General features: G+C 41.7%; 2 protein-coding genes and 1 non-coding gene across 23 annotated transcripts in view; 2 read left to right on the top strand and 1 right to left on the bottom strand.

Annotated features, from left to right (window-relative positions):
- Positions 1-2,988, top strand: part of LRRFIP2 (LRR binding FLII interacting protein 2) — a 119,533-nt gene extending 116,545 nt beyond the window's left edge. For 17 of the 18 annotated variants that reach the window (XM_060162379.1, XM_060162395.1, XM_060162393.1 and 14 more), the window contains 3 exons: positions 123-202; positions 771-875; positions 1,302-2,988. In XM_060162379.1, the coding sequence (XP_060018362.1) occupies positions 123-202; positions 771-875; positions 1,302-1,412 (296 nt within the window). In that variant the 3' untranslated portion in view covers positions 1,413-2,988. The remainder of the gene's footprint in view (positions 1-122; positions 203-770; positions 876-1,301) is intronic. The other variant, XR_009542894.1, reaches the window with a different exon arrangement.
- Positions 2,989-3,896: 908 nt separating this feature from the next.
- Positions 3,897-26,987, bottom strand: part of MLH1 (mutL homolog 1) — a 51,693-nt gene continuing 28,602 nt past the window's right edge. Inside the window, exons 14-19 of one of the 4 annotated variants that reach the window (XM_060162375.1) lie at positions 11,288-11,396; positions 10,436-10,499; positions 6,853-7,017; positions 6,198-6,290; positions 5,788-5,904; positions 3,897-4,209 (exon numbers count right to left, since the gene is read on the bottom strand). In XM_060162375.1, coding sequence (XP_060018358.1) covers positions 4,042-4,209; positions 5,788-5,904; positions 6,198-6,290; positions 6,853-7,017; positions 10,436-10,499; positions 11,288-11,396 — 716 coding nt within the window. In that variant the 3' untranslated portion in view covers positions 3,897-4,041. Of the gene's footprint in view, positions 4,210-5,787; positions 5,905-6,160; positions 6,291-6,852; positions 7,018-10,435; positions 10,500-11,287; positions 11,397-26,987 lie in introns of all 4 variants that reach the window. The other 3 variants (XM_060162377.1, XR_009542892.1, XR_009542893.1) reach the window with 3 other exon arrangements.
- Positions 19,812-19,884, top strand: TRNAG-UCC (transfer RNA glycine (anticodon UCC)). The gene has a single exon. It is a non-coding gene; the product is annotated as a tRNA-Gly (tRNA).

Here is a 26,987-nt window from a genome sequence, read left to right as displayed (position 1 = left end):
GCATGTGTGTTTGTTTTGTCTTCTTCCTCTGCACAGTCCTCTCCTGTACTGCAGGGGGCCTCACTGCCTCACGTTCACACCTTCACCTCTGTGAGATGGTTTATTATTCTCTTCTGTTCTAGGAGATGCCAACAGACAAATTAGTGAGTACAAGTTTAAGCTTTCAAAAGCAGAACAGGATATAACCACCTTGGAGCAAAGTGTAAGTCCTTCTTGTGTACGGTACCAACACATCTGCTTCCTGCATCTCAGTGATTAACCCCATGAATGCCTAGGTTTTTTGAGCTGCCTTTGCAGTTGAATCTCTATAAAAGCTCTAAAGTGGAAAAGCCAGCGGAGAACACCTGATAGGGCATTTCAGCCTTTTCTATGAATGAATGAGACTGAAGCTATAATTCTGTTTCTTGTAGCTATTTCAAGAGCCTTCAAGAAGATTGTAGTTTATAACATAATCCCTTATTGTATATTTCAGAAAGTCTATCGGGGAGTCTCCTCCTGCGATGTTACTATGGCTTTTAAACAATATGGTTGTCGTAAAACTTAACGTGGGAAATTGGCCCTATTATGACACTACAGCTGTCATCCTCTCTAGGGACAGTTCTAGATGTATAAATAGCAGTCGAGTTCTGAAAGGACCTCTGACTCCCCCTGAGGGGACTTGTTAGTGTTAGATTCTTGGAATCTGTCATGACATTGTATTTCCATCTTGGCTGCAAAAAAGTGGTGGTTCCTAGTGCCAGCACCAGAGGCCTGTGTTCTCATATTTACAGATCAGCCGCCTGGAGGGGCAGGTGCTGAGATATAAAACCGCTGCTGAGAATGCGGAGAAAGTCGAGGATGAACTGAAAGCAGAAAAGAGGAAGCTACAACGAGAGGTACTTGCTTTTATTATGCTTCTTGGAATACTTTCCTAAAAAGAAAAAATCCTTTGGAGATAAATTCTTTGCTGCATAAGGAATTTAATCCTGACTCCAATCTTAGTGAAACAGCAGTGGAATCACTGTTCTGTGTTGGTTTCTGACCTACACAGTGACTGCCATTTACTTTTATGTTTTGGTCAGTTAGGTAATAAGAAAAAGGAGAGTTTTTATTTTTGTTTAGATGAGGTCTGCTTCTCCAGCTTCTCTATGTCCTCTCTGTGATTAATGTTCAGCACCGTTGGTTAACACCTCTGGCTGCCTGAAAAACAACGCAACTGCAGGATCGCATGCAGTGCTTCCACTTCCCAGAAACTGGAGAGGAAAGTAGCGCTGGGTTTCGTTTTTGACCATGTGAAATGACCAAGCTCTTCCTGTCTCCAGTTACGAACAGCACTGGACAAGATCGAGGAGATGGAGATGACCAACAGCCATCTGGCCAAGCGGCTGGAGAAGATGAAGGCCAACAGGACAGCACTGCTGGCCCAGCAATAGGGAGGCCGCCCTGCTGCCCAGGCCCCGCCTGGAAGGACTGATCTTTCGTCCACTCAACCCCTTTCAGGACTGTTTGAGCTTTGTCATTAAAATAGCCACCTTTGTATTTTATAATTTATGAGAGAATGAAACAGGTTTGAATCTTCATGAATGAACACTTTGGATTTTGTTGGTAGTTTGATTCTAGACTAAGAATTGGTCCATGCCGTTATTATTTTTTATTTCCATAATTTTAGAATCAAGTTTACTCACCATTTTTCCCCAGCTGCCTCAGTGACTGGGCACTCGGAGGCTTTGGCACAGGTTCTGGAGGACAGCGATTCAGCGCTCACCGAGGTACTTCCTGGAGACCTCAGAAAACACAAGTGCCTTCTCCACAGTGCAATTCAGACTTCAGTGATCTCCAGTGGTCAAAAGACATTTACCCTTAATATCAGGTAGCATTTATATTTTAGTGAAGACACAAGTTCACAGGTGGGGAATATATGTTTCACTCAAATTTATATGTTTGGAGGAAAAAGCCTTTTTTTGTAAGATATTTAAATTTATATAAGAAAATGTTAGAAAAAGATATGGGGAGTGTATATAAAACTTGCTTTATTGCATGGGGCAGGGGAAGTCCAAGGCCTGTACTCTTAAAGTAAGAGTAGGGTCCTTAGTCTTCACATCAACTGTGCTGTATCTTGAAAAGTATTTCATCTGCTGCTCATCTGTGGAATGAAACCTCAGACCAGCCCGATGAGGGAGGGAGGGAGGGAGGGCAGGCCAGGCCAGGCAGGTGGGAAGTCAGCCTGAAGATTCTATTAAATATACCCTTTTGCTGACTACAGTTGGCTACTGACACATTCATTTTCTTAGAGGAGCCTTTAAAACTAGTCATTGGCAAGCATGCCCGCCTAGCTCACCCCTCTTTTCTCTCCTTAAGGAAAAATAATCTGGAATATAGAATTTCTTTTAAGAACTTCAGTTTCATCTTTAAAGGCACCCAGTTTGAGGATTTTATCATCGAGTCGTAGCCATGTTACAGTATTTGTGATTCTCTTTTGCGCTCAGAATTGAGGTGGTTTTATGGAAATGATTATTGTATCTTCAATGTGTTTACACGGAAAAAATATGGGGGAAAGTCTAATGAATTAAGGCCACATAAGATAAAATTAGACTTGAAACTAGGTAATAAAGTTAACTTAAATATGAATAAAATCTCTAATAATTATTCCCTTCTTTAGAATAATTAGCTCTTTGTGTTTAAAACATGGAAACCAGGGGCTTCCCTGGTGGTGCAGTGCTTAAGAATCTACCTGCCAATGCAGGGGACACAGGTTCGAGCCCTGGTCCGGGAAGATCCCACATGCCGCAGAGCACCTAAGCCCATGCGCCAGAACTACTGAAGCCCACGCACCTAGAGCCCGTGCTCCGCAACAAGAGAAGCCACCACAAGGAGAAGCCCACGCACCGCAACGAAGAGTAGCCCCCGCTCGCTGCAACTAGCGAAAGCCCACAAGCAGCAACGAAGACCCAACACAGCCAAAAATAAATAAATTTTAAAAAATAAAATAATTCAGGAAATTGGTTTCCATATTTTGAGATGATTTCCTATAAGTTTTCTTTCAGTTGATGTGTGGGAGTGGGCAGTGACGAGGCATGTTCTGAAATGCAGATTTATCCTAGAATCCCATACATACCTGGAACTGAAACATCGTGTAGTCCACCTCTTGAGGCCTTGGAAATCCCTCTTCCTCTCCACCCATGGTCACTCAGCCTGTGCTCCTCCTGGAGCTGTTTTGTTGTCAGTCTTTTCCAAATGGAATGGTTCCACTTCTCGTAAAATAGACTCTTCTTTTCCACAGAACTTTCTTCACTGAGCCTTGTAATCTGGACTTTACCTCAAAACTATAGGCATTCTTCCTCCCTGTGCTGACTGCACATTTCTATTAATGCAGGCTAATATTAAGGTAGCTTATTTTAATGGTACTTACAGTTTCAGTTTGTATTTTTCCAACACCCTTCAAACAAGAATACCTAGAAATTCCTTTATCTTAAGCTGGTAGTATTGATAGCCATTAACAAAGTGAGCTAACTTAAAAACTCATGCCTGTTTTGGACTGGATAAGAACTATTTTCTTCAAATTTTTAAATTAAGAATAAATTAATTAGCTTTGGTTACTGAAGGTACTAATAGAGTGACTACACAGAAAGCTGAATTGACAATGTCATCAGCACCTCTTATAGGTTCAGGACCTCTTTTTTAAAAAGGCACCTGAACCAACATAATATTTATCAGCTGATACTAGAAATTCACCAGAACACAGAAAGAATCGAATCAATGCATGATCTATAAAGTCTTTAAGGCCCTTTTAGAATTCTTATCAGACGTCCAGGAGGCTTTCAAACTATTTTTGGGATTCTTCAACACAATCAGTATACACTAGGTGAAAATGGATCTAGGAAAATTTCAAGTGTAATGAAATGAAATAAAAAACCATGTTAGGACAAATTTGACTATTTATTTATAGTCAATCCACCATGCATGAAGGAGTGCTACTAGTTAAAATGCAAGTGTGAGTTCAACCTACCAATGTCGGGATACAGAGGAAGAACGACCCATCCCAGAGGCCATAGATGACCATAGTTAACACCTCTCGAAGACTTTATATAGATCGGGCAGGTTAGCAAGCTGCAGGATGTTTCCATCTTCTGTGAAATGTTTCGGAGGCAGAAGGTGTGAGCGGAAGGCTTTATAGACGACATGCTCCACAGTCCACTTCCAGGGGTTTGGAGTAGAGCTGGGCACTTCACTCTGAAAGAGACATGTTAGATGTTCACATCCCAGTCTACACTGGTTTCCTGGCTGATGTGCACTGGGCCCGGAGAGTCTTGGTGGCTTATAATAGGCTGTGTGACCTAATGCTTGTGAAGTATCTTTTCTAGGCCAGCCTCTCAGGGATCCTACAGGCCTGAGCAGAGAGATGAGATGGAAGAAAAGAATCAGTCGTGGCTTTCGTGACGCTTCCTCCCATAGAAACTGTTACCATTCAGGGAGAGTGTGTTTACTGTAGCAGGATCTAACATAATGTTTGGATGGCAGTAGTAGGAAGTACATTCTGTAATTAGCACTAAATTTGGAGTCTCAATGTAGTTCTATTTCCCAAAAAGCTCCACAGGTAAGAAATGAAAAAATAAATGAGGATTATTTTACTCCACCCTTCCCCTCCTACATCTAAGCCTTAGGCTGCCTCATGTAAAAGAAGATGTTCTTTCCCATCCATCCTTCCTCACCTTGAAGTCAGTGTTTCCAATCAAACGGGATACTCTCAGCACAGTTTGGTAAGTGTGCTATCTTGCCACCTCCATTAGAATCAGATGGTTCCAGGGGCTCTGGCCAACACGACCTGGGACTGGATCTCCGCTCCACCACCCACAGGCTCTGGGAACCCTTGAGCACCCGCTGAAACTGTCCCTTAGCTTCCTCACCCATGAAGCTGGAGCAACAGCATGTCATCTCAGAGGAGGACTAGGAGCAATCACCGAGCCAGTTACGTGTATCAAGTACCCACCCTTCCATTCTTACACTGCAGGCAGGCCTCAGTTTACTGCACTTTGCAGACTGTTGCGGGTTTTTTTTTTTCTTTTCTTTTTAAACACAAATTGAACGTTTGTGGCAACCCTGCATTGAGCAAGCCTACTGGCTCCATTTTTCTAACAGCATTTTTTAATTTAGGTATATACACTGGCTTTTTATTAGAGACAGTGCTATATACTGTACACTTAACAGACTACAGTATATAGTATAAACATAACTTTTATATGCACTGGGAAACAAAAAAATTTGCGCAACTAGCTTTACTGCAGTGGTCTGAAACGGAACCAATAAAACCTCTGAGGTACTCCTGTATTTCAAAGTCCCCTCTCCCCCACCCAGCCAAACCCTCCGAAATAGTTGTGGATTGAAAGAGCACTGTCATCTGACACAGAAACATGAGGAACCCAGGCTGACCTTCCGTAAGAGCTGGGGCCCTGACCCAAGTACAGCTGTGTCCTCCTGGCACAGCAGTGGTCAGAGGCAGAGTGAGGCACAAGCCGAAAGAGACTGGGGAGACTGACCCAGAACCTGAAGGCTAAGGCTACACGCTTCCGGGCTCACAATGGGAGATACAGTCCACCCACTAGCCCTGAAACTTCCCATTTCTCACTGCGATGGCTTGTGTTTGTACATCTGACAGTGAGGTCACTCTGGAGGCACCTTCTATATTTCAGAAGGAAATAAAACTCGTAAGAGCTGACCACTGTGTTTGAAGCTTATATGCAGCGGATCCTAGAAATTTAGAGAGGGCAAGATTGTGCCCCCAGTCCCGGGCACCAGTGCGCACCCTCATACCTGCTGGCCTGAGAGGGTCGACTCCTCAGACACATACTGCTTCCGGATGGAGTAAAACATCGCACATTCTTTACCAAGGCTTTCAAAACATTCCTTTTCATCATCCCAGTTCACCTGCTCCAAAGAGAGAATTCAGTACCTCAACATAGGTACGTGCTTCAAACACATTTCATTTCTAAATGGAGATAACAGACAACTTAAAAACTAAACGTGACTTTTTAGGCATTAAAGCTGTAAGTTGGAACTACTGAGTATTGCTGGGGTGGGCAGGGATGAGAGGGACCTTAGCCATGCTACCCTTTTTCTCTTCATCATTACAGACGACGGCAGGGCCATGTGCCCTCCCCGCCCCCCCCCACACACACTCACACACCCACAGGACTGTCATCAGGATTGGCTCCATCACTTGCCTCAGTGGCCAGTCGGAGAATGAAGATAGGCAGACCCTCCAAGGGGGGCACGTAGTTGTCAATCAGAAGGGGTAATCCAACCAGGTTCCCTTCCTGCTTGTGGAAAAAGGCCAGGACGGGATAAGAAATCATGCCGTTACAGTTTAAACAAATTCTCCCTGGTGCTTCCTCCAGGTCTTGTCCTCAGACCAGCCATTCTGGGCAACCAGGTGCTTGACCAGGCTGGGCACTGGGGGCAGCAGAACTAAGCACTTAGAGCTTTCTGTCCTGACATGTAGCAGAGCCACCTTCTCTTTGGATCTGCTCACCAACCAAAGAACACATCAAGGAAAGCCCCAGAAATCAAGGGGTAAGAGGAAGAAACCTCTTAGGAGAGCAAGTGGCAAAGCATCATTTCCTTCACTGGGGCCTGCAGGGACCGTGGGATTCAGCTCTCCCTCCTGCCTGGGTCCTGCACCCTGGGGACAGGAATGGGCACGAATGGATGATAAAAGTTGTGAAACCTAGAAATGCAAATAGGGAGTGAAGATGTCACAGAGGTCACAGGCTGCTTCTGAGAGGGGGCCCAGCCTTCTTGTCCTGATCCTGGACCAACTACAGAACTTGGCTCTTATCTGAAGAATACAATGGAGGTATAAAAATGACCGTCGCCCACCTCATCAATCTCCAAAGAGAAGTAGTCTGCAAGCATCTCAGCCTTCTTTTTCAGAAACTCAACAATGTATTCGGCAAGTCCTTCTTTGGGACCATCTTCCTCTGTCCAGCCACTCTCAGGACTATCTAAGGCAAGCATGGCGAGGTCAAAGAGTGGTGCTGGCTCCTAGGACGGATCAAAAACATTAGGGATGAGCATAACAGGGCATCCAACGCAGCCTGAATTCCCACAAAACCATCTTCACAACAGCAGGTGAGAAGCGACAAATCTAACACTCATTCTGCAGTTCCCCCAAAGAAAACACCTGAAAATCCACAACAGAAGCTCATCCTCCTCCTCCTCACCAATGGCCATTGCAACAGAGAAGGTGTGACCAACAAAAAGACCTGCTGAACAGGTGGGAAAGGCGAGGCCGTGAGGCGGCACTTTCCTTCTGTGTAGCTTTAAGGACCCCAATTTCGTATTTCTAGAAAATCACAAGGCAGACACGAAGCAGATCATTCATTTCTTCCTACTGCCTTACCCATAACTAAAGCAAGGGGGAGGGAGAGTGAGTTAAATCGAATGACATTTCAGGTAAATCATCTGATTAGGAAGAAGACTGTAATCTATTGTGAAAAATAAGATGCCTAAATTTTCTTCCATTGCTCTCCTTCAGACATTGTAACTGTTGTCATACATTTTACATATTATAAACCCACAATACACTGTTCTTACTTTTTCATAACAACAGAGGAGTCAATTAACAAAAAGACCTAACAATCCTAAATGTTTATGCACTCAATAACAGAGCTTTAAAATATATGAAGGATAAAACAGAACTGTGAAGAGAAATAGACACAACTACATGGAGGCTTCAATATACTTTCCCCAATAATTGACAGAACAAGTAGACAGAAAATCAGGATACAGAAGATTTGAGCATCACTATCAACTTGATACACCTGCCATTTATAGAATATTCTACTCAACAAGCCCATTTTCAAGTGCACATAAAGTATTTACCAACATAGACTATATTCTGGGCCACAAAACAAGTCTCAATAAGTGTAAAAGGATTCCAATATGTTCTCTGCAAAAATGGAATTAAGGGGTTCCCTGGTGGCGCAGTGGTTGAGAATCCGCCTACCAACACAGGGGACATGGGTTCGAGTCCTGGTCCGGGAAGATCCCACATGCCAAAGAGCAACTAAGACTGTGCGCCACAACTACTGGGCCTGCGCTCTAGAGCCCGCAAGCCACAACTACTGAAGCCCGTGCACCTAGAGCCCGTGCTCCGCAACAAGAAAAGCAACCGCAATGAGAAGCCCACACACCATAATGAAGAGTGGCCCCTGCTTGCAGCAACTACAGAAAGCCCACGTTCAGCAACGAAGCCTCAATGCAGCCAAAAAATAAAATGAAATAACTTTTTTTAAATGGAATTAAATTAGAAATCAATACCAGATCTCTGGAAAATCCCCAAGTAATTAGAAACTAAGTAATATACTTCTAAATAATGTGAGGGTCAAAGAAAAAAATCAAAAGGGAATTTACAAAGTATTCTGAACTGAATGAAAATGAAAACAACTTATCAAAATGTGTGGGAAGCTGCTAAAGCAGCACTTGAGAAATTTATAGTACTTAACACCTATACTAGAAAAGAAAGATCTCAAATCAGTGACCTCAGCTTCTGAAACAGAAAAACAAATTAAACTTAAAGTAAGTAGAGGAAAGGAAATATAAAGATCAGAGCAGGTAGCAATGAAATAGAAATCAGAAAATTAACAGAAAAATCAATGAAACAAAAAATCAGTTGAGATCAAACCCTCAGCCAGACTGATCAAGTTAAAAAGATATAAATTACCAATATTAGGAATGACAGAGTACAGTACATCAGTACAGATCTACAGACATTAAAAGAATAAAAAATATTCTGAACTTTATGGCAATAAATTTGAAAACTTAAACGGACAAATTCCTTGAAAGAAACCAAATACCAAGGCTCACTCAAGAAAAAGCTAACATGAATAGCTCTGTATCTATGAAAGAAATTGAATTTTTAGTTAAAAATCTTCCTGTGAGGAAATCTCCAGGCCCAGATGGCTTCACTGATGAATTTTACCAAACAAGGAATAAACAATTCTACACAAACTCTTTTGGAAGATGGAAAAGGAAAAAGTATTTCCCAACTCATTCTATGAGGCCAGCATTACCCCATACCAAAACCAGGCAAAGACAATACAAGAAAACTACACACCAATATCATTCGTGAATGCAGATGTTACGAGTTGTGAACAAGGGACTTCCCTGGTGGTCCAGTAGTTAGGACTCCACACTTTCACTGCCGGGGCCCGGGTTTAATCCCTGATCAGGGAACTAAGATCCCACAAGACGCGCAGCCCAGCCAAAAAAAAAAGTTGTAAGCGAAATTTTGACAAATCAATTCCAGTAATATATAAAAAGGATAATACATCATGTACAAGCAGGGTTCACCCCAGGAATGCAAGACTGGTTTAAAATATGAAAATCAATCAATGTAATTCACTATAGTAACAAACTAAAAAAAGGAAAACCATACAATTATCTGAACAGTTACAGAGGAAGCATCTGAAAAAATTCAGCATCCATTCCTGAATAAAAACTCTGAGCAAACAAGGAATAGAAGGGAACTTCCTCAACCGCCTAAGGGTCATCTACAAAAAACCTACCGATGGCAGAAAGCATACTTCATAGTCAAAAACTGAATGCTTCCCCCAAGATCAGGAATAAGAGAAGGATTTCCATTCTCACCACTACTGTTCAACCTTGTACTAAGCTTCTTGCCAGTGTAATCAAGCAAGAGAAAGTAAGAAAAGGCATCCAGATTGGAAAGGAAGGAATAAAACTGTCTTTACTCACAGATGCTATGATCATCTACGTAGAAAATCTGCTGGAGTCAATAAAAAAGCTACTAGAACTACTAAGTGAGTTTAACTAGGTCACAAGATATAAGATTAATGTACCAAAACACTTGTATTTCTAGCTACTAGCAACAAATGATTGACAATTTATAAAAATGTCACAATAGTATCCAAAAAATATGAAATATTAAGGGATAAATTAACAAAAGATTTTCTCCCCAAATTGATCCATAGATTCAACACAATCCCAATAAAAATTTCAGAGGGTTTTTTGTAGAGTATGTCAAATGTAAAAAGAAGACATGAAACTACATAGATAGTATGATTTTTAACTCTAAATTAAAATTAGGCAATGACAAGGTCTTGAAAGAAATGGACTAAACTTGTTAGCTGGAGTTGTGTTTGGGTCATGGGCTTTAAAGAATGTTTACTTCTATTTTTATCTCTTTCCAAGTTTTCTTAAGTAGATATGTATTAATTTCTATAATAATAATAATAAACATTTAAGTTGGCTACCAAATGACTGTTCTGCTTTGTATAAAACTATATGAAGATACCTCCATATGCAAATCATACAATAAACTATTCTAAGCATATTTAGAAAAATTTAATATACTACAAATAAGATAATAAGGCAGAGCTATTTTCAGAAATGACCAGTTGTTGAAGTTTCAGAAATGAGAACCAGGAAATAAACTTACCGATAACCTCAGAACACCAAAATTGGCAAAATCATAAATGAGAATCTGGTAGAACAGTTCTTCACTGAAAATAAAAATGAAGTGACATTAAGGAAAAGCTGAATCCATGCTTCAGAGCCAAGCAGTAGGGACAAAATGGGAGAGAGAACCCGAGACGGGTAGGACAGAGATGTGCTGCTTCGCGGTGGCCTTTCTAACAGTCCTGAGATCTCCTGCTCCACCAGGGCTTTGGTGGCCAGCCTCTGCACACAGGTCAGACCACTAAGACCATCTGCCTTGTCATAACCCGTGCTCTGTCCCCACCCCTCTGGTGCTGTAAAAGGTTCTAACACTCAGTAGTGATAAAGTTAAGGAGTTTTTGTTTGCTCACCTTTTCCCCACTTGCAAAGAATCCTATAAATCACTTCTTTTACAACTCACCATTTAAAAAATATGGGCTGTATAGGGAGGGCAGGGACGTGACCCCGGTTTTAAATCCAAACACGTGGTGATGCTCCACCAGCACTAAGCCCTTAGCACCCAGTTCACAGCAGCCAACTTTTATTGCGCACTGGGCATCTACCAAACCCAGGCATCTCATGTAATTTTACCTTCACAAAACCCTGCAAGTTAAGTAGTAATAACCCAAATTTCTCATCTTACAGATGAGAAATCCGAGACACAGATTAGGAAAGTGACTTGTCCATGGTCACATAAATGGTAAATGGTTGAGCCCGGATGTGAAACGACATGTGACTCTAAAGCCAAGGCCCTTTCCAACTATGTCATCCTGCTCTCCCCGGCTTTTCCTGCCTCTGCCTCCAGGACTACTCTTCTAGCAGCTCTGCTTTTTTCACATCCGCACCGATTTACCTAAGTTTGGTGGTGTTGAGAAGGTATAACTTGGTCTGATGCTGTGCCAAGGCCCACTGAGGATTCACACAGCCCACAAATGAGTGGTTACGCAGCACCTCCCGGAGAGCTGGAAAACAAGACACAGGTCAGTAACTGCACCCCACCAACACCTCTGCAGCCCAAAGCACCAGAACTAGAGACAACAAACAGGTACCTGAATGGAACCTCTTGCTGAAAGTACACACAAAGAAGGAATAAGACAGAACTAATCTTTCAAAATGCAACAAGGAATTGCCAAAAGATTTAGGAATACTCAAAGATCACCATCCAAGACAAAGCAGGAAGCCAGAGAAGTAACAAGAGCTCTGAAACCAGCTTTATCCAAAGACACTGGAGGAACTGCAGGTATCAAGAACTTCAGTTTTTGCAGGCTCTGAAGTGTAGAGAAAGAAAAACAGAAGCCTAGGAATGTTGCGAAATGTGGACTGTAACAGGAGGCCACTTCCCCGCTTTTGCAGCCAGGATTCACACTAAGCAGGTTGCTTGACAACTTAAAGTGGAGATTTTAGTTTAAACTGATTCCAGGGCTGACTGTTCCTCCAGGTTCCTGATAGAATCAAATGCAAATTCTCTCTGGAGAAATTCATTCAACCCAGACTTCAAATAATTCCTCACAGATAAAGTACCAGGACTTAGTGGTCAAAAAGTTACAAAATACACAAAGAAACTAGGCACCAAGAATTAGAATCCAGAAGAAATCACAGAATCACATCTGCCAAGTTTTAGAGACTGGAAATACTGGCAAAGATGATAAAATAATAAGCATGTTCAGTATGCTTAAGAGGTATTAAAACATTCAGTAAGTGACAGGAGACTATCAAAACTGATCAAGGAAAGACAAATATATGATATCACTTACATGTGGAATCTAAAAAATAATACAAATAAACTTATTTACAAAACAGAAACAGACTCACACACAAAGAAAACAAATTTATGGTTACCAAAGAGGAAAGCAGGTGGGGATTAATTAGGATTATGGGATTAACAGACATACACTACTATATATAAAACAAGGACCTACTGCATACCACAGCGAACTATATTCAACATCTTGTAATAACCTAGAATGGAAAAGAATCTGAAAAATAATGTGTGTGTGTGTGTGTGTGTGTGTGTGTGTGTGTGTAACTGAATGACTGCTGTACATCTGAAACTAACAATATTGTAAATCAACTATAGAGCAATTTAAAAAATAAATAGAAAAAGGAAACAGAAATAACACCAATCTTACATAAACTCTTTCAAAAAATAAAGGAAGAATAATTCCTACCTCACAAGGTTAGCATAACCCTAATACCAAACCTGAGAAGACATTGAAAAAAGGAAAATTTTAGACCAATATCCTTTACAGTCATAGGTGCAAAAATCCTAAACAAAACATCAGCAAATTAAATCCAGCAATATATTAAAAAAAATAATAAGAATAATACAATCAAGAAGAGATAAGCCCAGGAAAGCAAGGTGATTTAGCGTCTGGAAAATCTCACCATATTAACAGAATAAATGAGAAACACGTGATCATTTTAGATATAGAAAGAGTATTAGACAACAACAATTTATAATTAAAAACTCTCAACAAACTAGGAACAGAAAATAACTTCCTTAATCTGAAAAGGGCATCTATGAAAAACCTCCAGCTAACATCATGTTTAATGGTGAAATACTGAATGTGTTCTTTCCACAATGGAGAACAAGATAATTAACACCCATGCTCACTCATCCTATTTGACGTTGTACTGGGGGTCCTAACCACTGTAGTGAGGCAAGGAAACAGTATAAAAATATGAAAGGAAAAAAGTAGAACTGTCTCTATCTGCACCTTTGGCAAGGTCACGTGATACAACATCTTTTGTATTTTAATATGCTAACAGGTGGGGTTCAAAATACCATGGTAAACAATGGGGAAAATGATTTTATTCTGACTCAATCTTAAAAATTTAAACCAAAGTTAATAAAAATAAGTTTATATTAAAAATGATCAAGGAGATTTCAAAAAAAACAAATAAAATTTCTAAAAATAAAAAATATAATAACTGAAATTAAAAATCAAGATAGACTGGGGCTTCCCTGGTGGCGCAGTGGTTGAGAATCTGCCTGCTAATGCAGGGGACACGGGTTCGAGCCCTGGTCTGGGAGGATCCCACATGCCGCGGAGCAACTAGGCCCGTGAGCCACAACTACTGAGCCTGTGTGTCTGGAGCCTGTGCTCCGCAACAAGAGAGGCCGCGATAGTGAGAGGCCTGTGCACCGCAATGAAGAGTGGCCCCCGCACCGTGATGAAGAGTGGCCCCTGCTTGCCACAACTAGAGAAAGCCCTCGCACAGAAACGAAGACCCAACACAGCCAAAATTAAATAAATTGTCTAAAAAAAAAAATGGCATGAACATTACCACAATAAAGGGGGAAAATACTCTTTAAAAAAAAAAATCAAGATAGACTGAACAGAGTGGACAAAGTTGGCAAGGTAATTAATGGTAAGGTAGATCTAAAAAAATTATCCGAAGTGCAGCACAGAGAGACAAAAAGAAATGGAAAATATGAAAGACAGCTTATGCAATATGGAGAAGAATAAATATGTAAGTAAGTCCCGGAAGGGGCGGGGGACAGGGAGAGACAGTAACTGGAGACTCTCAAGACAAAAGATCAGAGAATATCCCAGAAGTGATGAAAGACACCAAACCTCAGCTCCAGGAAGCCCAACAAAATCCACACCTGAGATAAGCAGGACACTAAAGAGATCTTAAAAGCTCTCAGAGAGAAAAGAGAGAATACCCACAAAGTATTAAAATATAAGACTGACAGCTGAATTTTCAACAGCAACAATAGAAGCCAACGACTGATAAAATAACACCTTCAATGCACTGAGAAAAAAATAATTGCCAATCTGGAATTTTAAACCCAGCAAAGAAACTTATCAAAATAAAGATGGATTAGACAAAGCAAAACTCAGCTTGCCATCTCAGGCCCCACAGAAGGAGGTGCTAAGGGCAGACCATGAAAGGTCTGAGGAAAAGAATTATGAGCAGAAAATATTGGCTAAACCCAAACAAACTGACAGTAACAACATAATATGGAACAATGAGATATACACATGGAAACTGTGACTATAACACCATATACCAAAAATTAATTCCAGGTGGACTAGAGATTTAAGTATAAGCATTTTAGGAGATAATATAAGAATATAGATTTAATTATCCCAGAGATAGAAAGAATTTCCTAAATAAGATTAAAAGGCCAATGTGTGGTAGAGGAGTGATCAAGATGGCAGAGTACTAGGACATGAAGCTCACCTCCTCCCACAAATACAACAAAAATACATCTACATGTGAACAATTCTCACAGGATACCTACTGAACACTGGCAGAAGACCTTAGACCTCTGAAAGGGCAAGAAAATCTCCAAGTAACCAAGTGGGGCAAAAAATAAATAAATAAATAAGAAAGCGAGAAAGGAATCGGGACAGGACCTGCCTCCCTGGGATGAAGCTGTAAAAGAGGAAAGGTTCCTGTACCCTGGGAAGTCCCGTCACCAGTGGGGAATCAACCAGGACAGAGGGGGAGGTTCAGAACCTCAGAGAACACAGCAACCAGTTTGCAGCAGTTAGAACAGAAAAAGACATGCACAGACAGTCAGTACCACAGCTCTGCACTTCTGAGCCTGAGACACCTATCTGCCGATACAGGCGGGGGCTGGGTGCGGAAGCTTGAGCTTCAGAGATCAGACCCAGAGAGAGGACTGGGATGGACTGCACGGAAACAGCCTGAAGGGGCTGGAGCCTGGTGCAACCACACCTGATGCTGTATGCAGAGGAAGCCTGGGCTGCCTTAGAGGCCAGGTGCCATTGTGTCAGTAGTGCGTGAGGGGAGGGGCGGGAACCACCACTACAGCCTTTCTACCTGCAAGAGCTCTAAGGCAGCAAGACACTGCCTACACGAGCTCCAGGAGCAGTCACGAGTCGCTGCTGTTCCCTGGACTTCAGGAGCAGTCTCGAGCTGCGCACCTTGCCCTCCCAGACTCCAGGAGCAGTCCCGAGCCACCTCCATTCTAATCATGCGCTCTGGGGGCACACGTGAGCTGCCACTGCCACTGAGAACTCCACGACCAGGCACCAGCCACAATATCTGCACATCCACTATCAAGAGGTAACAGCCAGCACACACTAAGGAAAGAGGTAGCAGACATCCAGACTAAAAACAGCCCTCACACCAAAAACTCTTAAACCCACACAAGCTACACAGGGAGGCTTCCACATATAAATAGCCCTCCAAGACCACAGCAGATAATTGTTTCTCCTAAACTCATAGAGCAAGAGAACTATAAGTAAAATGAAGAAGCAGAGGAACCACTCCCAATTAAAAGACCAAGAGAATTCCCCTGAAATAACAAACAATGAAACAGACCTCTTCAGTCTAAGAGACACTGAGTTCAAAAAGGAGATAATGAAAATACTGAAGGAATTTAGAAAGGCTATTGACAGAAATGCAGAGTACTGTAAAAAGGAACTAGAAGCTATAAAGAGGGACCAAGAAAAATTAGAAAACTCATTTGCTGAGATGAAAACTGAACCAAAGACAATGAATAGCAGAATATAAATAATGCAGAAGAATGAATAAGTAACCAGGAAGATAGAATAATGGAAATGACCCAATCAGAACAGCAGACAGAAAGCCAAATGAAAAAAAAAAAAAATGAAAGCAACATAAGAGACCTATGGGATAATATAAATTGTGCCAATGTATGCATAATAAGGATTCCAGAAGGGGAAGAAAGAGAAAAGGGGATCAAAAATGTATTTGAAGAAATTATGGCTGAAAACTTCCCAAACCTAAAGAAGGAAACAGATATCCAGGTACAGGAAGCACAGAGGATCCCAAACAAGGTAAACCCAAACAGACCTACACCAAGACATATTATAATAAAAATGGCAAAAGTTAAAGAGAGGATTCTAAAGGCAGCAGGAGAAAAACAAAGGAGGCAAGGGAACCCCCATAAGGCTATCAGCTGATTTTTCTACAGAAACACTGCAGGACAGAAGGGAGTGGAAAGATATACCCAAAGTCCTAAAAGGGAAACATCTGCAACCTAGGATACTCTACCCAGGAAGATTATCATTTAGAATAGAAGGAGGGATAAAGAATTTCTCAGACAAGCAAAAACTAAAAGAATACAGCAATACTAAACCTATCCTAAAGGAAATATTGAAAGGTTTTCTCTAAATAGAAAAGAATCCATAGGAAAGAGAAAATCACAATCAGAAAGCAAATCACCTAAATAAGCCAGTACACAGATTAAAAAAAAAAAATTCTGTGAAACTAATAATAACCACAATGAAACAGCAAAAGGATGAACATGAAGATGTAAATAAGGAGATCAAAATCATAAAATGTGGAGGAGAAAAGTAAGAAAATGTAGATTTTTTTTTTCATTCCCTAGAATGTGTTTGAGCCTAAATGACTACCAGTCTAAGACAAGCAGATATAGGAAGGGGTTAATATACTTGAAAAATGGTAACCACAAATCAAAAACACAATAGATTCACAAAAACCAAAAAGAAGAGAACATAAGCATAATACAAAAGAAAATCATCAAACCACAAAAGGAAAAACAAAAAAGGGACAAAGAAGAAATATAAAATCAAAGGGAAAACAAAGTTTAAAATGGCAATAAATACATATCTATCAATAATTACCTTAAATGTCAATGGACTAAACACTCCAATCAAAAGACAGAGTGGGAGATTGGATAAAAAAGCAAGAGCCTATAATATGCTGCCTACAAAAGACCCACTTTAGAGGAAAGGACACACATAGATTGAAAGTAAGGAGATGGAAATAGGTATTTCATGCAAACTGAAATGAAAAGAAAGCAGGGGTTGTAATATTCATATCAGACAAGATAGACTTTAAAACAAAAGCCACGAAGAAAGATCTAAGGACACTATGTAATAATAAAAGAATTAATACAAGAAGAGGATTATTACATTCATATATGCACCTAATACAGGTCAACATATATGCAACTAATACAGGAGCACCCAAATACATAAGATAAATACTAAAAGACATAAAGGGAGAAATTGACAAAAATACAATAACAGTAAGAAACTTTAATGTCCCACTCACATCAATGGACAGATATTCTGGACAGAAAATCAGTGAGGCAACAGAGATCCTAAATAATACAATAGAACAGTTAATTAGACTTAATTGATATTTTCAGGACATTACATCCAAAAAAAAAGAAATTCTTTCCAAGTGCATATGGAACATTTTCTAGGATTGACCACATACTAGGGCACAAAACAAGCCTCAACAAATTTAAGGATATAGAAATTGTCTCGAGCATCTTTTCTGACCACAACAGCATGAAACTAGAAATCAACCACAGAAATATGTGGAAAAAATGATTACAGGTAGGGCTTCCCTGGTGGCACAGTGGTTGAGAGTTCGCCTGCCGATGCAGGGGACACGGGTTCATGCCCCAGTCCGGGAAGACCCCACATGCCATGGAGCGGCTAGGCCTGTGAGCCATGGCCACTGAGGCTGTGCGTCCGGAGCCTGTGCTCCGCAACGGGAGAGGCCACAACAGTGAGAGAAAAAAAAAAACAATTACATGGAGACTAAACAACATGCTACTAAAAAAACCCAGCAGGTCAATAATGAAATCAAAGAAAATTTAAAAATACCTTGATATGAATGACAATAAAAATACAACCATACAAAATCGATGGGATGCAGCAAAACCCTTTCTTAGAGGGAGGTTCACAGCCATATAGACCTTCCTCAAAAAACAAGAAAAATCTCAAACAACATAATATACCACTTGAAAGAATTAGAAAAAGAAGAACAAAACCTAGTCAGCAGAAGGAAAGAAATGCTCAAGATCAGAGAGGAAATAAATAAAATAGAGATTAAAAAAAAATAGAAAAAAATCAATAAACCAAGAGCTGGTTCTTTAAAAGGTTAAACAATATCGACAAACCTCTGGCCAGGCTCACCAAGAAGAAAAGAGAGAGAACCCAAATAAACAAGATAAGAAATGAAAAAGGAGACATAACAACCAACACCACAGAAGTACAAAAAACCATATGGGAATACTATGAACATGCCAACAAATTCAACAACCTAGAAGAAATAGACAGTTTCTAGAAACATACAGCCCACCAAAACTGAATCAAGAAGAAACAAATAATCTGAACAGACCAATCACTACTAATGAAAGTCCACGACCAGATGGCTTCACAGGCAAATTCTACCAAACCTACAAAGAAGAACTTATACTGATCCTTCTCAAACTCTTCCAAAACATTGATGAGAACACTCCCAAAGACATTCTATGAAGCCACCATCACCCATGACACTAAAACCAAAGACACCACCAAAAAAGAAAATTAGAGGCCAATATCTTTGATGAATATAGATGTAAAAGTTCTCAAAAAAATATTAGCAAACCAAATCCAACAACACATAAAAAAGATCATACACCACAGTCAAGTGGGATTCATCCCAAGTTCACAAGAATGGTTCAACATTTGCAAATAAATCAATGTGATACACCACAGAAACAAAAGAAAAGACAAAAACCACATGATCATTTCAATAGATGCAGAGAAAGCATTTGACAAAATTCTACATCCATTCATGATAAAAAAAACTCTTACAAAAGTGGGCATAGAGGAAACATATCTCAACATAATAAAAGCTATTTATGACAAATCCACAGCCCATATAATATTAAAAACAATGAAAAGCTGAAAGTCTTCCCACTAAAATCTGGAAAAAGACAAGGATGCCCACTCTCGCCTCTTCTATTCAACATACTATTGCAAGACCTAGTCACTGCAATCAGATAAGAAAAAGAAATAAAAGGTATCCAAACTGGAAGGGAAGAGGTAAAATTGTCATTATATGCAGATAACATGATTCTATATACAGAAAACCCTAAAGACTCCACACAAAAACTACTAAAACTGATAAATGAATTCAACAAGGTAGCAGGATACAAGATTAACACACAGAAATTGGTTGCATTTCTTTACACTAACAATGAAATATCAGAAAGAGAATGTAAAAAAACAATACCTTTCAAAATCACACCCCCCAAAATAAAACATTTAGGAATAAACCTGACCAAGGAGGTGAAAAACCTATACACTGAGAACTATAAAACATTAATAAAGGAAACTGAAGATTCAAAGAAGTGGAAACATATCCCATGCTCTTGGATTGGAAGAATTAATATTGTTAAAATAGCCATACTTCCCACAACAATCTACAGATTTAATGCAATCCCTATCAAATTACCCATGATATTTTTCACAGAACTAAAAAAATAATCGTAAAATTCATATGGAACCGTAAAAGTCCCAGAATTGCCAAAGCAATCCTGAAGAAAAAGAACAAAGCAGGAGCCATGCCCTCCCAGACTTCAGACATACTACAAAGTGACAGTAATCAAAAGAGCGTGGTATGGGACTTCCCTGGTGGTCCAGTGGTTAAGACTCTGTGCTTCCAATGCAGGGGGCCCAGGTTCAATCCCTGGTCAGGGAATTAGATCCTGCATGCCGCAACCAAGAGCCCACATGCCACAACTAAAGATCCCACATGTCGCAGTGAAGATCCCACATGCTACAACAAACACCCAGTGCAGCCAAATAAATAAATAAATAAATAAATAAACACAGAACAACAGCAACAAAAAAAAAACAGCGTGGTATTGGGACAAAAACAGACATATGGATCAATGGATCAGAATAGAGAGCCCAGAAATAAACCCATACACCTATGGCCAATTAATCTTTGACAAAAAAAGCAAGCATATACTATGGGGAAAAGACAGTCTCTTCAGCAAGTGGTGCTGGGAAAACTGGACAGCTGCATGTAAATCGATGAAGTTAGAACACTCCCTCTCACCATACACAAAAATAAACTCAAAATGGCTTAAAGGCTTAAGCATTAAGACATGACACCATAAAACTCCTAGAAGAGCTCAAAGGCAAAACACTCTGACATACATTGTACCAATGTTTTCTTAGGTCAGTGTCCCAAGGCAATAGAGATAAAAACAAAAATAAACAAATGGGACCTAATCAAACTTAGAAGTTTTTGCACAGCAAAGGAAACCATAAACAGAAGAAAGGTAAGCTACAAACAAGGAGAAAATATTTGCAAACAATGCAACCAATAGGCCTAGTATCCAAAATATACAAACAGCTCATACAGTTCAATAACAAAAAAACTAAACAACCCAATCAAAAAATGGGCAGAAGGGCTTCCCTGGTGGCGCAGTGGTTGAGAGTCCGCCTGCCGATGCAGGGGACACAGGTTCGTGCCCCAGTCCGGGAGGATCCCACATGCCGCAGAGTGGCTTGGCCCGTGAGCCCGTGGCCGCTGAGCCTGCGCATCCAGAGCCTGTGCTCCGCAACGGGAGAGGCCACAACAGTAAGAGGCCTGCGTACCGAAAAAAAAAAAGGGGGCAGAAAACCTAAATAGACATTTCGCCAAAGAAGACATATATTTAGGTCTTTAACCCATTTTGAGTAAGACCGGATACTATAAAACTCTTAAAGGAAAACATAGGCAGAACACTCTGACATAAATCACAGCAATATCTTTTTTGATACATCTTCTAGAATAATGGAAATAAAAACAAAAATAAACTCAAAGCCTTTTGCACAGCAAAGAAAACTATAAACAAAACGAGAAGACAACCCACAGAATGGGAGAAAATATCTGCAAACAATGCGACTGACAAGGGATTAATCTCCAAAATTTACAAACAGCTCATGCAGCTCAATATCAAAAAAAACCCAAACAACCCAATCAAAAAATGGGCAGAAGACCGAAATAGACATTTCTTCAAAGAAGACACACAGATGGGCAACAGGCACATGAAAAGATGCTCAACATCACTAATTATTAAAGAAATGCAAATCAAAACTACAATGAGATATCACCTCACACCACTCAGAATAGCCATCATCAAAAAGTCTACAAATACCAAATGCTGGAGAGGGTGTGGAGAAAAAGGAACCCTCCTATACTGCTGGTGGGAATGTAAATTGGTACAGCCACTATGGAGAACAGTATGGAGATTCGTTAAGAAACCAAAAACAGAGCTACCATATGATCTAGCTATCCCACTCCTGGGCATATATCTGGAAAAAAACATAGTTCAAAAGGATACATGGGGCTTCCCTGGTGGCGCAGTGGTTGAGAGTCCGCCTGCCGATGCAGGGGACACGGGTTCGTGCCCCGGTCCGGGAGGATCCCACATGCCGCGGAGCGGCTGGGCCCATGAGCCATGGCCGCTAAGCCTGCGCGTCCGGAGGCTGTGCTCCACAACGGGAGAGGCCACAACAGTGAGAGGCCCACGTACCACAAAAAAAAAAAAAAAAAAAAAAGGATACATGCACCCCAATGTTTATAGCATCACTATTCACAATAGTCAAAACATGCAAGCAACCTAAATGTCCATCGAGAGATGAATGCATAAAGAAGATGTGGCACATACATACAGCGGAATATTACTCAGCCATTATAAAGAATGAAATAATGCCATTTGCAGCAACATGGATGCAACTAGAGATTATCATACTAAGTGAAGGAAGTTAGAGAAAAACAAATATCATATCACTTATATACAGAATCTAAAAAAAAAATGATACAAATGAACTTATTTACAAAATAGAAACAGACTCACAAGCTTAGAGAACAAACTTGGCAGGGAGGGATAGACTGGGAGTTTGGGATTGACATGCCCACACTGCTATATTTAAAATAAATAACTAATAAGGACCTACTGTATAACACAGGGAACTCTGCTGAATACTCTGTAATAACCTAAATGGGAAAAAATTTTGAAAAAGACTAGATAAATATATCTATTCTTTAGATAGATATATATAACTGAATCACTTTGCTGTACACCTGAAACTAACATAACATTGTTAATCAACTATACTCCAATATAAAATAAAATGTTAAAAAGTAATATTAAAAAGTTTAAAAAATATATATGGGGGGGAGCATTCATAAAAAAATACCACATGAGCCCCAAACTGAGGGAAGATATTTTCACGTAACTGATTACTGTCTAGAATAAACATATAAAGAACTTCTAAAATCAGTTAGAAAAGACCAAGCACCCAACAGAAACATGAGCAGAAAACTAGAACAGGCACTTAAGAGGAAATACACCTACTCAGCTTTATCAGTGATCAGGGAAACACGAATGAAAACCACCATTAGACACCTTTTCACTAACACCAAACTGGTAAAAAGTCTGACAATATCAAACACCGGAGAAACATTGGAGCAAAGCAACTCTCCACACTGCTGGTGGGACCACACACTTAGCAACCCGTTTGGAAAACAAGCTGTCACTTTACAAGCCAGCAGTAACTCTAAGTGTGTGTCTACTCTGCACAGAGCTTCCCGGCCAGTGTGCCAAGCTCCTGATCTGCTCAGGTCCAGGAAAGGGGCTGGGGGCTGAGAGGCAGAGGTGACACCCCTGGAGTCCTCCACATGTCCTTCCATAGCAGAATGAATGACTAAACATGTGGCAAAGTCAGGAAGTGGAATCTATTACAAGCAGAAAAAGTAAACCAGAACGTAGCAAGATGGATGAATTTTAGGAATATGTGTACACTTATATACACTGCAGAAAAACAATATAATTCCCTTTATACAAAGTTTAAAATTTGTACAAGTAAACAATAAATTTTGTAGGGCTACAAATATGGGTGGTAAAACTATAATAAAAGAAAGGAAATAATAATCACAAAATGTAGGGTCACAGTTACCCTAAGGGAGGAGGGAAGGGGCTGGACAGGGAAAGAGCACACAGGGCTGCACAGGTGATGGCAACGAGCTGTTCCTTTTATTTTTTTTTTTTTGCGGTACGCGGGCCTCTCACTGTTGCGGCCTCTCCCGTTGCGGAGCACAGGCTCCGGACGCGCAGGCTCAGCGGCCATGGCTCACGGGCCCAGCCGCTCCGCGGCATGTGGGATCTTCCCGGACCGGGGCACGAACCCGCGTCCCCTGCATCGGCAGGCGGACTCTCAACCACTGCGCCACCAGGGAAGTCCCGAGCTGTTCCTTTAAGTTAGCGTTCATTTGTTTTCTCCTGTAGATCCTACTTATGTTTCATAAGCATGATTTTGCATCTACTAATTTATCTGAGTGTGTGTGTGTGTATGTGTACATATATATATATTTAATGGAAGAAATAAACATACCACCACAAAGGGGGACAGGGAAGGGGGTGGAGACAGCAGGGCAAGGGTCTGGGGACAGCCATAAGCCTGTACATCACATTTTTACTGTACTTTTTTTTTAAGCTTGGACACCACACATGAGTTCTCACATTGTTACGTTAAGTTCTGCAACACTCTGCTCCCCCCGCAGAAAGAGGCTTATTTTCCTCATTTTTAGAATAAGTGTTCCCCTCTGTTCCCACTGGAAACTCAAAGTCTCTACAGGATGTTCTGCGTAGGTGGAAAATGATTATTTTAAAAGCTGGAGAACATCAAATAATCCTGAATAATGAGGCACTGGAGGAAAGAGAAGCAGTGTAATTTACTAAAAAAGGGTCAGAGATTTTTCCATACAGATTTTTCATCAATGCTCTGACGCATCCACAGGCCACCAAAGGCTCAGCCTGGGCAGGGGGCCGCGAGGGAGCGTTGGCTCCCTGCAGGGGGTTCAAGCCAGGCAGGAGTCGACAAGGAGGACAGGCAGGGCTTCTCCTCCCTGGGCTCCATGAGGCTGCTTGCACCCATTCCGGCCTCCTATCAGGACCTCTAGAACCTGTGCTTTATTCCTCTCCTAGTTACGCCCACAGCACTGGAGGTCTGCGGGTGTTTCCCTGCCATTCTGCCAGCAGCAAAATAGGACCAAATGCTCTGTGCTTCAAAGCCAAACCACACATCCGAGTTCACAACGGCAGCCTAGGGTCTCAGCACGTTCTCTGAGAAGCAAGTAAAGCCACCTGAAGGAAGGGTGAGCTGTCCTCTGGTTCCTAAGGGCCACATGTGGAACTTGCTTCCTGGCAGCCCCCGGGCGCCAAGGCCTCTGGCTGCTGCCTGAGCTGATCAAGCAGCCCTTCCAGGCAGATGTCACCCTGTCACCCTGGTGACGCGGCCTCTCTCTCTGTTCCAGAACGTCCCTCATTCTACCTTATGTCACAGCCGGTGATTTACCAAACACCCGCCCCCCAACAGCGTAGACTCCTTTAAGACAGGGGTTTGAGTGCATTCAATGCATTTTCTGCCTCAGGGCTCAGCGCGGTGCAATGTTTGCTGAACTGACTTCTGTGGGGGGGGGGTTAAGATTTTTTTAATATTTATTTTTATTAATTATCATTTATTTTTGGCTGCGTTGGGTCTTCGTTGCTGCACATGGGCTTTCTCTAGTTGCGGTGAGCAGGGGCTACTCTTCGTTGCGGTGCGTGGGCTTCTCATCGCGGTGGCTTCTCTTGTTGCAGAGCACAGGCTCTAGGCACGGGGGCTTCAGTAGTTGCAGCGCACAGGCTCTAGAGCACGCGCTCAGTAGTTGTGGCGCACGGGCTTAGTTGCTCCGCGGCATGTGGGATCTTCCTGGACCAGGGCTCAAACCTGTGTCCCCTGAATTGGCAGGCGGATTCTGAACCAATGTGCCACCAGGGAAGCCCCCTGAACTGACTTCTTGAACTAAAAGAAGCTGTTACATGGTGACAAACCATAGAAGAGTGTGTACACTTAAACCCAGGACTGTTCACCAAACATCAAGAAAATAAAGTTGTGGATGAAATGCTAAGCACATTTTCAGATTCAAGCGATAGCAAATAACTTATGACATTCCTCATCCTCCTTAACAGATCAAAATTATGTGACTGGCAATAAGTAACTTAGTCATTATTAATCCAGGATAAGCCTAATTCCACGAACACGTGACGGGATACCAGGCCAGAAATTAACCTCGTTGGTTGCTCGAAAGTGTACCCAGGAGGACTGGGTAAATCCAAAGACTCCAGAGTTGTCTGATGGAGCATTCAACTCTGACGTCCCTCAAAAATAGATTCCAGGGCTTCCCCTCTGAGGCAGCTCCTCCCAATCCCTCCTTCAGCAAAGATCTCCTGAGTCCCTGAGCCAGGCACTCTGCCAGGTACCACGATGAAATAATCACACAAGTAAGTGCAACTAAGAACATCGTTAAAGGAAAGCATCTTACTTCCTTCCTGGGCCAGGGTCACAGCTCTGTGGGGGCACAGCCAGGCTCTGGCCTGCCTCCCCAGATCTGAGCTTCAGAGAAATCCCCGTAGGCATTCAACTCAGAGACAAGCAGCACCCGCGCCTGGGGCCACATCAACAGATGCAGTGAGCAGGGCCCGAGGCAGCGGCACCCCACCCCCACCTTTGCACATGGCGTCTCAGGTGTTCACCACAACAGCCCGGTAAGGGCTGTAGCAGGAACACCATTTCACAGAGCAGGGAAAGGCCCCACAAAGGTGAACAGACTTCTGAGTGGCTACGGAATGATGTAGCTGGCAGGGGCTTCAGCAGAGTCCTCCTGGCTCCAAAGTGCTCACCCCACTCCCCACACCAGGACTGGGACTCACTCTGTAGACCCTACCCTGCATGTCTGAAAATAGCCTCAAGTCTGAGGGAGCAGGGATCACATGCTGTGCTCATCCCAACATGTGATCTAGAGCAGCTGATCTAGTTTTGCACCTAAATACTGGGCTAGCATCTCTGATGCAAGCCACACCAGTAACGACCCACCCTCCACAAGGCAGGCACCCAGGCCAGTTTTGCCTTGTAGGGATGTTCCAACTAATCTGTCCTCTCCATCTTCCATTTCCTTATCTTTAAAACAGAGATAACAGCATCTGCTCTGCCTCCCTCACAAGACTATTCTAGAATTAAATGAGGTAACACTCATGAACATACAATTTCAGAACATTTAGATTCATCAGCATTTCATCAATGAACTCCAAACCTGACCAAACCTGGCGCAGGTTAGCTTTGTACTGCACTGAAAACAGTTTTCAACTATTCAGAAATTTATTGAAATTATAACTTTAAATAGCCTGCTTTGCATAAGGAATACAAATCCTTAAAGAAAACTCAGTAAATTCCAAATCTGAGGGAGTCTGTCAATTAAGCAACTGTGAGGAAGGCTGCTAAATAAATCAAGTCATGGCCCAACCTCCTCTTAATTATTTAAAATGGTTTTAAAAGCTCCCAGCTTGAAGGCCAATAACAGAGGGAAAGAGCAATGGGAGAAAATCTTAACGGAAACAGAAATCAGAAGCCAACTGGCAGCGCCGTCTACAAGTTGCAAGGTCTTAGTCACAGGAAGCATACAGCCTTCCAAGGGAACAGGCCCCCTATGCCTTTCCCCACATGCAGACACACAAAGGCCCAGAGTGCGAAGGAAAGAAAGAACGGGCAAGGAAAGGCAAATTGAGGCCTTCCTGCATTCATTCAAACAAGCAGTAACTGAGAGAGAAGATGTAAGGGGCCTCTGAGTCAGAGCAGCTGTTTAGGAGGCTAACAGTCAGTGGGAAAGGCACTAAATTCCTCCTTGGCCACGCCGCACAGCTTGTGGGATCTCAGGTCCCTGACCAGGGATCAAACCTGGGCCCTCAGCAGTGAAAGCGCAGAGTCCTA

The sequence above is a fragment of the Lagenorhynchus albirostris genome, chromosome 10 (genome assembly GCF_949774975.1).
Source record: "Lagenorhynchus albirostris chromosome 10, mLagAlb1.1, whole genome shotgun sequence".
Lineage (NCBI taxonomy): Eukaryota > Metazoa > Chordata > Mammalia > Artiodactyla > Delphinidae > Lagenorhynchus > Lagenorhynchus albirostris.
This window is presented reverse-complemented; position numbering and strand designations above follow the sequence as displayed.